This window comes from Ictalurus punctatus, chromosome 12, assembly GCF_001660625.3.
Source record: "Ictalurus punctatus breed USDA103 chromosome 12, Coco_2.0, whole genome shotgun sequence".
Classification (NCBI taxonomy): Eukaryota; Metazoa; Chordata; class Actinopteri; order Siluriformes; family Ictaluridae; genus Ictalurus; species Ictalurus punctatus.
In genome coordinates, this window is record NC_030427.2 from 1,533,294 (window position 1) to 1,542,500 (window position 9,207).

At 42.6% G+C, this 9,207-nt stretch overlaps 3 protein-coding genes and 2 long non-coding RNA genes across 6 annotated transcripts; 1 reads left to right on the top strand and 4 right to left on the bottom strand.

Annotated features, from left to right (window-relative positions):
• Nucleotides 1–4: 4 nt before the first annotated feature.
• LOC128634150 (uncharacterized) lies at nt 5–2,701 on the bottom strand. 2 transcript variants are annotated; one of them, XR_008397401.1, is made up of 5 exons: nt 2,634–2,701; nt 1,253–2,192; nt 1,002–1,095; nt 457–722; nt 5–187 (listed from the first exon to the last, which is right to left on the bottom strand). It is a non-coding gene; the product is annotated as an uncharacterized LOC128634150 (long non-coding RNA). The 2 variants fall into 2 exon arrangements; XR_008397400.1 differs by having other exon boundaries at nt 457–770.
• LOC128634160 (uncharacterized) lies at nt 2,679–8,132 on the top strand. The gene is made up of 4 exons (XR_008397416.1): nt 2,679–2,733; nt 2,919–2,952; nt 3,084–3,190; nt 7,340–8,132. It is a non-coding gene; the product is annotated as an uncharacterized LOC128634160 (long non-coding RNA).
• Nucleotides 3,473–4,106, bottom strand: LOC128634129 (histone H3). Its single transcript, XM_053684399.1, has one exon. The coding sequence runs from the start codon at nt 3,928–3,930 to the stop codon at nt 3,520–3,522; it is 411 nt and encodes a 136-aa protein (XP_053540374.1). The 5' UTR covers nt 3,931–4,106; the 3' UTR covers nt 3,473–3,519.
• Nucleotides 4,289–5,122, bottom strand: LOC128634132 (histone H2A). The gene has a single exon (XM_053684403.1). It carries the CDS (start codon nt 4,970–4,972, stop codon nt 4,586–4,588), a length of 387 nt encoding a protein of 128 aa, XP_053540378.1. The 5' UTR covers nt 4,973–5,122; the 3' UTR covers nt 4,289–4,585.
• On the bottom strand, nt 5,330–6,217 carry LOC128634121 (histone H1-like). The gene has a single exon (XM_053684382.1). It carries the CDS (start codon nt 6,200–6,202, stop codon nt 5,585–5,587), a length of 618 nt encoding a protein of 205 aa, XP_053540357.1. The 5' UTR covers nt 6,203–6,217; the 3' UTR covers nt 5,330–5,584.
• Nucleotides 8,133–9,207: the final 1,075 nt, after the last annotated feature.

Sequence of the window (9,207 nt, forward strand, 5' to 3'; positions counted from 1 at the left end):
AAATACAAAACAGTTTATACTGACCATTTTAGTCCTCAGATTCAGGTTCAGTTCCTGACAGCAGCTCGCCCATATTCTTAAGAGTCTTGCAGTCTGCAATGATGTTTGGCTTGAAGAATATTGACCACTTTGCCAGGAACTTCTTGGACACTTCGTCACCAAACATCATGGAGAAATAGTGGTCGATCTTTAAATAAGGTTTATACAGGTTTAAACATAACGGACATAAATGGATAAAAGGTCAAATACTAAAAATTAAGATCTGCTGTGTTATTTATGCATACATTTGGGATATAAAAGATTAGAACGTTGAATTTCTCAGTTTGGACCGGCCTGTTGTTGTTATGGTGATCACTGAACAACTCCTTTCTCTACTGTACCAGTGAACTCCTTTAATAACTACAGAGAAGGTCATTTCCTTTTCAAAACTATTTCCAAAGCTAAATATTTTCTTACCAATCCGGATACAGCAAGGAAACGAGTGAACAAATCCAGGACTGAAGATGATGCATCCTCACCGACCATCTTCGGTCAATACTGGAAAGTCGCTCATCTTCTCATCAGTGAAATGTCGTATTGTAGATATCGCCTCCCTGCACTCCTCACCAAATCGCTGTTGACAAGTTAAGAGAGATTCTTGTCTGTTTTTTGGACCATCCTGAAGAACAGTCTTGGAATAACACCGGGAGCCAGCACAGGTGTTATGTTGAACTGTCTTGATCCTGCATGCAATGAAGCCAGTATTACCCTAAAGGATCATAGTAGTGTTCCTGTTTAAGAAAAGACCCAAACAGAGGCATCTCGTTCTTGGCTTAAAGAATGAATTACTCAACACAATAAGTTCACACAATGACTATATAAAATTACAAAAACAAGTGGAAAATACAAAGCTGAGCAACCTATAAACACTCATCTAAAACAAGATCATTTTAACTTTAAAACTATAAAAGGGAAGAAAATATAAACACACACACTGGTTTGGGTTTTCAGACAAAACTTACATATCCATGTTTGGAGAAAGGATCTTGGAGGTATGGAAAAAGTGTCACAATTCCCAGTGCATAATTGGTCTTCACACTTGACCATGGAATCATCCTTTCAAAATAAATCAATTTACTTTGCAAGTGTGTATGTTTTGCAAGAAGTTAAAGGATAAATTCTCCTTTTATAGCAACACAGAATAGCATTCTTTATCTGCACCACATGAATCTGTTGTGATGATAAAGGGAGGGAAGTGACCTCCAATTCTTACCCATGTAGCTCTAACATATGCCACACGTAAACAGATGGTGAACGTCCTGGTTGCAGACATGTTAGTGTTTTGGTCTTTTCATACTCCTTGAAGATTTCCTCACCCTTTCGATTGGCCCTCAGAACACAATCAACTTTCTGCCAAAACATCTTACATCGTTATGACATGCTCATGGAAATTTAAGAGGATTTTTAATGCCTTTCCTTTATGCCGAGAATACATTTACAAAACACTTCTACAGATAAGTATCAATAATAAACAATTACGTAATTGAGGATTTTAAATGCATTTATTCAAAGCTTACCTGTCTCGCTTCATTCTGCTCCATTAACCCTGTTGGGTTCCTACTCTTTCGTGTGGACTCCAGGACAATTGTGGAATCTAATGAATGGGATGAAGCTGGGGATAGTGGAGTCAGTACAGAGGAGGATGCTTGATCTGAGACCAGCTGAACATCCAGATCTACAAAATCACAGACAGAACAAAATCAATTTAAATGTACATGTATTTATCAGTAACAAAAGCATTTCAACAAATACTTGAATGGTTACATAAAAAAATATAAAGTATATTATCTTCATTAAGTACTTTCCATATACGAATAAGATGTATGTAACGTAATGATCAATAGTATAGCAAATGATAATAGTTTGAGGTTCTTCAAAAAGATATTTTAGACTCTGCTCCTAGGTAACTACATGGCCTCGTCTATTTCACTCGAGAATATCCACAAATAGGGAAGAACATTACAAAAATAAAGGTAATGTATACAATAATTATCATGAACGGGTTTAAAAAGGGGGAGAGAGAGAGTAATAGTAATCGTAATATTTCTTGGCTAACTACCACAAAACTTGGAACAGAATACCCCTTGAGGGAAACTGCCGTTCCTGAGTTTGGACACACGAGGGCAGTCAAGCTCCATCCAGCACAACGCCGCCTGAAACAGAAGGTAGCTTTGGGCTATTTTACACTGACGCAGCTCATCAGCGTTATTACTGTGCATTGTCTAGTTTTCACATATCAAGGACAATACACGGAGCTTCTGAAATGTTTAACAGCATCATCATTATGATTTATTTTTTTAAAGAACATACCCTATTCTCTAGACATGGAAATGTTTTTTTTTTTTTTTAAGTTTACATTGTCACAAAGCAGCTGTACAGATATCTGGATATATTATTTCCATGTCCATTAATAAAAACGACAGATGAACAAACAAAGAAACTAAGCACATGAAAAGGTTAGATAGACCAATGATTAAATACTACTCCGTTCAAATGAATACAGAGGCCCGCTCTGATACCACAACGTTTAAAAACCTCGACATTCGCGGCGTCATAAAGGGAACAACCGTCAAGCATACCATCAGGAAACTTACAGAACTCTGAACATGACGTCATAACAGATCTTATGGCTCGCTGCTCCGATTTGACTACATATGTCTGTGCGCGCGCGCCGGGGAGACTGACCTAGACACGGTATAAGGACAACACACATTTAAAACATATTAACACATTAACATTATATCATGTACATAGCAGTATAGTTATCATAATAAATTACACAAATTAATTGCTAATATTAACATTATTAATGTCTTTCTTAATATTATTAGTCATTTCATTCTCATCACTGCTCCTACGTAACTTCATGTGTTCCCTAGGTGGCCTCGTCTATTTCGCTCGAGAATATATAAGGTTATTACCATTTTATTCCCTATTTATTCATTTTAACATGAGCTCATGTCTACAATTGTTAAATAACAACAATAATTATCATGGACGGGACAAAAGGGAAGAGAGAGATTAATAATAATATCATGTAATAGTTCTTGCCCAGAAATCCGCTTCTAGAAAATCGCCGTTCCCGAGTTTGGCCACACGAGGGCAGTCAAGCTCCATCTAGCGCAATACACAACGCCGCCTGAAACTGAAGGTAGGTTTGGGCTATTTTACAGACACAGCTCATTACTGTGCATTGTGTTGTTCGGACATAACCACAATTAACGGCTCATCTATATAAACAAACATTAATATTCATAGCACTATATTTAATATAAAACCTTGTTTTTATAAACCTTGATTTTATTTAAACAATTTAAACATATATATACACAAACATGCATATATATATTAAAAAAAAGTGTCATTTTATCTCTGTACCACGTTCTAATAATGAAACTGCCGAAGAAAGAAAATTTTGTTTTCTGAGACGAGGAAGTGGCTCTTAAAAGAGCCTTTGTGTTTACTAGACGGAGTTGTGGTTTAAGCGCGTTCTCCGCGAATACGGCGGGCCAGCTGAATATCCTTGGGCATGATGGTCACTCTCTTGGCGTGGATAGCGCACAGGTTGGTGTCCTCGAACAGACCGACCAGGTATGCCTCGCTCGCTTCCTGCAGGGCCATGACGGCCGAGCTCTGGAAACGCAAGTCGGTCTTGAAGTCCTGAGCGATTTCTCTCACCAGGCGCTGGAAGGGTAGCTTGCGGATGAGCAGCTCAGTAGACTTCTGATAACGGCGGATCTCCCTCAGAGCCACGGTGCCGGGCCTGTAACGGTGAGGCTTCTTCACGCCGCCGGTAGCCGGCGCGCTCTTGCGGGCAGCCTTAGTGGCGAGCTGCTTCCTTGGCGCCTTGCCACCGGTGGACTTACGGGCGGTCTGCTTGGTTCTTGCCATAGCGTCAAACTCTGCACTTCGCGGATAGAAAAACAGAATAAACTGCGCACGCGAACGCGGCCTTTTTAAGCCATAACGCCGCCCTGCGCTGATTGGGCGTCTCGAACGCGCTCGTCTGCTATTCGATAGAACGTTTTACGTCACCTGTTGACTATTGGACCGTCTTCTCTGCCTCCGTTCGAAACACAAGACGTCCGCCACAATTCTATTCTATTGGCGCTCTCTGTAACACAAATGCTTTGTTCATTAGAAACACACACAACGCCGTCACAAACCATTTTCACTCCTCAGACTTCATTTAACCAGCACGCTAACTGCTATTGTTCTCATAGTCATTACTTAAATATGGTATTAAATCATGACTACAAAATTATCGTCCTTTTTTTTATTTATAAATATGCTGTCTTAAAAGTGCACAATTTCACTCCTCAGATTTCATTTAGACAACACGCTAACTACCACTATTATTATTACTACTACTTAACGTAATCACATAATTATTAGCAAAGTATAACGCATCTGTTTTCATTTCAAACGTGCTGACTTTCTAGTGCACACTTTCAGTAGAAAAACGGGTGTAAAATTGCACTTTTGAAGCAGAGATGGTGGCTCTTAAAAGAGCCTTTGGGTACTGACAAAGCAGCAGTGGACGAGTTTACTTAGTCTTGACGGCCTTCTCGGTCTTTTTAGGCAGAAGCACAGCCTGAATGTTGGGCAGCACACCACCTTGAGCGATGGTCACTCCGCCGAGCAGTTTGTTCAGCTCCTCGTCGTTACGCACGGCGAGCTGCAAGTGTCGGGGAATGATACGGGTCTTCTTGTTGTCACGGGCGGCGTTACCAGCCAACTCCAGGATCTCAGCGGTCAGATACTCCAACACTGCGGCTAGGTAGACCGGAGCGCCGGCACCGACGCGCTCGGCATAGTTGCCTTTACGCAGAAGCCTGTGCACACGTCCCACGGGGAACTGAAGTCCAGCCCTGGATGAACGAGTCTTGGCCTTAGCTCTAGCTTTTCCGCCGGTTTTTCCTCTGCCACTCATCTTGATACTCAAATCTGTTCTAACAACTCCGAAATAAACGTTACACCCCGAGCTCTCCGTGATATAGACAAAACGGCCACTCTCTTATTCGCTAAGAACGCAATGGCAGATTAGCCAATCACAAACAGGCCGTCGAATTCCAGCGTCACCCCTCCCAACCCTGTTTGTGTGTGTGTGTGTGTGTGTGTGTGTGTGTGTGTGTGTGTGTGTGTGTGTGTGTGTGTGAGAGAGCGCGAATGAAAACAGACAGAAGGGAATATTCATACAAAAGCACGAACTAACAACTATATACTGAATTTATTTATTCTTATCATTAACATTTATTATGTATCAATATGTTATCCTACATATTCTGTGATCGTTTTGGAGATCAGGGATGACGTTTAGGAATCACGATCAGGATTCTATTCTACTGTACTCTAATCAGTATCAGCTTGTGGCTATGTGTACATGATATGTAGTAGATATGCGTATCCATACTATTGTATGTTTCTAACGTGTATTGCTTTGATTCCATAAAGCTTGACTGAAAATGTTGCTCTTTAAAGGAAAATATGGGTGGCTCTTAAAAGAGCCGTTTAAGGAACAAAAGCATGAAAGAAACAAACGTCTTTACTTCTTTTTGGGTGCTGCCTTCTTCGCCTTTGTCGCTTTAGGCTTTGCGGTCTTGGGCTTGACAGCTTTCGCTTTCTTGGGGCTCTTGGCTGCCTTTTTAGGGGTCGCGGGCTTTTTCGCCTTCTTCGGGCTCTTGGTGGCTTTCTTTGCGGCGGCGGCGGGCTTCTTCGCCTTCTTAGGAGACTTCTTGGCCGCGGCGGCGGGTTTCTTGGCCGCTACCTTCTTGGGCTTCTTAGTAGCGGCGGGCTTTTTGGCGGCGGGCTTTTTCGCTTTGGGCGCGGCTTTCTTCACGGGCTTCTTGGATTCGGTCTGCTTCTTGTTCAGCTTGAAAGAGCCAGACGCGCCGGTCCCTTTGGTCTGCACCAGAGTGCCTTTAGTCACGAGACCCTTAACGGCGATCTTGACGCGGGAGTTGTTCTTCTCCACATCGTATCCGCCGGCAGCCAGCGCTTTCTTCAGAGCAGCGAGAGACACGCCGCTCCTCTCCTTAGACGAGGAAACGGCTTTGACGATCAGCTCGCCGACGCTAGGGCCGGTTTTTTTTGCTCTCGAAGCTGCTTTCTTCTTGGGCGCTTTGGCCGGCGCGGCGGCGGGAGCGGGTGCGACTTCTGCCATCTCTCTTGGAACTGCGTAGAATACACGAGTCGTACGCTGTACGTTAGTGTGTAACACAGGATCCTCCCTCCCCGGGGCCGGGGGCTGGTCTTAAAAACAGATATGAGAGCGTTGTAGACTCAACTCGGGGCGCCGCTGAATGAATGCACGGACGCGGCGCGCGCTCAGATGTGTTTTCTCGTGGCATTTCTCGGTGAAAATCCCACTCGCAAGACGAGATTCAAAACGTTGAAGCACACGCTGAGCAAGGACGGGCTTTCTCGTTTCCCCCGTGGCCCGGCCTGGCCGGCTAGAGAGCAACAGTCTCGCGCAGCGCACATGAAAAGGCGCGGCGCGCGTTGTACTCAAGCCGGCGGGCTGCGCATTTGGTGCGATGTGGTGTGTAAAAACCGGCGAAAAGTAGGCACGGCCGTCGTATGCGTTCTGGGCCGAGTTAAAGAGGAGCCTTGGGAACGAGCCTGATGTCTTTGCAGCTGTCGAGTGGTGTGTGTAGTATCGGAAGCAGAGCGCGTTGGGGGCCGTGTAAAGCACAGCGCGCGTGACTATAGGCTCCGCTATAGCCGTGTGTGTGTGTGTGTGTGTGTTGTATTCCATGCTGCTAGAACATTCTTTTCAATGTCTATGTGCTACTAGAACACTCTTTTGAATGACTTTGTGCTAATGTCACATTAGTTCAAATGACTATGTGCTACTACAACAGTTAGAACAGAGATGCCCAAACTACGGGCTGTGGGCCAAAGTTGGCCCGTGGTGACTTGATTTGGCCCGCCATGCCATGTGTGAGAAGGGGGGGGGTTAATTGATGCTGATCTTCATTTCTAATTTAACATTTTTTTATTATTATTTTTGAGCTACAAAAAATGTAAATTGAAATTAAATGTAGAGAATAAGAATTAGAATTTTATTTAATGTATATGCATACTTCAAGGCCAGCGTTCATTGCGACAGTCAACAAACAGGTAATAATGGAGAGATCCAGGCACTGGCACACAGACAAGAGGAAATTTAAAAAGATTTGGCAAGTTGACTTTTTATTTACTGAAATCAACTCAAAGGCACTGTGTCTAGTTTGCAAGCAGTCAGTTGCTGTTTTGAAAGAGTACAAAATCCGTCATTATGAAACAAAACCTTCTTCAGCTTTCTCAAAGGACAGTGGCGAGGCATAAAACAGGAGGCTAACGAGCTGCTTGCTAAACTTCGATCTGAGCAGAGCGCACTGCTACATCCTTCATCAGCTCAAGAAAGTGCCACACGGGCCAGCTATCAGATTTCCTGTATTTTACATCAAGAACAGCTATGTGCCCAATCCATCGGGCTTGTGGATGTGATGCGTGACGTCGTCAAAATTGTGAATGATATACGCTCCAAGGTGCTCTCTCACCTGCAGTTCAAGGTACTGTTGGATGAGATGGATGCACAATATGGTGATGTGTTGTACCACCAGGAGGTTAGATGGCTGAGCAGAGGAAAAGTTTTCAGGAGATTTTTTGATCTGCGTGATGAGATCGGAGCTTTTCAGGAAAGCAAGATTGGTAGTATTCAAGAGCCCATAGATAAGAAATGGCTTTCTGACCTGGCTTTCCTGGTGGACGTCACAGAGCTGCTCAATGTTTTAAATGTTCAGCTCCAGGGAAAAGACCAGATTATCACCCATCTTTTTTATCACATCAGAGCCTACAAACAAAAACTACTGCTGCTCAGAAGACATCTCTCAGCAGGTAACATTCACAATTATAATATGCACCATAATTTTATGTGCAGTTATTGTTATTATTAATACTTATATTTAGTTAGCATTTATATCCAGTGGTGTCAGCTTTGGGTTTTTTTGTTAATCAAGCTGATAAATTTTGTGTCAAAGTTCTCTTAAATTATCATGGATTAATTTCCTCGTTTTGTCAGTTATTTATTCTATTTGCCTCCCTCTCTCTTCTTTCACTCCCTACTCACTTCTGTTGCCAGCGGTTTAGACATTAATGGCTGTGTGTCGAGTTATTTTGAGGGGACAGCAAATTTACACTGTTACACAAGCTGTACACTCACTACTTTACATTGTAGCACAGTGTCATTTCTTTAGTGCTGTCACATGAAAAGATATAATCAAATATTTTCAAAAATGTGAGGGGTGTACTCACTTTTGTGAGATACTGTAGAAGGGGAAAATAAGAGAAAGAAAGTGACAAAAACCTCAGTCTTCCACGCACGCTCTCACCAACACGCTTCACTTACTCCACTGTACTCACGCATGCGCACACACACACACACAGAGAGAGAGAGAGAGAGAGAGAGAGAGAGAGAGAGAGAGAGAGAGAGAGAGAGAGAGAGAGAGAAATGAGGGGAACTCTATTTAGTTTTACATATTAAGTTAAATCCAAAGTTAATAATGTTTAATAAATCTGTCACCACCCTGAAGTTGATTATTTTCATACCAGAGTGTGCAGAAGAATTTCTTATTTTATTAAAGAACGACACATCATACTTTTTCTCAGTTTATAGTCATGTCTAATGTTACAGAACACCTGTGAGACAAGTTAGTTCCTGTTATCCCTTACATTATAGCAGCTATAGACAGTCATTCATGCACCACCCTCTATTTTTTCTCTCCCCCAAAGTTAATAAGAAAAATGCAGCCCTCCATTCTAAAGAATTTCCCATGATAGGAAAATAAAATGAAATAAAAACCTTCCTAATTAAACCCTTCTGTGCTTCATACTGTGTCACTATTCATCCATCCATCCATCCATCTTCAACCGCTTACTCCTTTTCAGGGTCACGGGGAACCTGAAGCCTATCCCAGGGAGCATCGGGCACAAAGCGGGGTACACCCTGGACAGGGTGCCAGTCCATCGCAGGGCACTGTGTCACTATTCCTTCTAAGAAATAGACGGATTCCCCATTGACTGGAGGGAAGATGAGAAAATTTATTATGTAGTTAAGTTACTATGTAGTTACTGTATAGCACACACACACACACACACACACACACACACACACACACACACACA

Excerpts from the sequence above, each read along its gene's own strand:
- LOC128634129 (XM_053684399.1), bottom strand. The coding sequence starts at position 3,930 with ATGGCAAGAACCAAGCAGACCGCCCGTAAGTCCACCGGTGGCAAGGCG.
- LOC128634132 (XM_053684403.1), bottom strand. The coding sequence starts at position 4,972 with ATGAGTGGCAGAGGAAAAACCGGCGGAAAAGCTAGAGCTAAGGCCAAG.
- LOC128634121 (XM_053684382.1), bottom strand. The coding sequence starts at position 6,202 with ATGGCAGAAGTCGCACCCGCTCCCGCCGCCGCGCCGGCCAAAGCGCCC.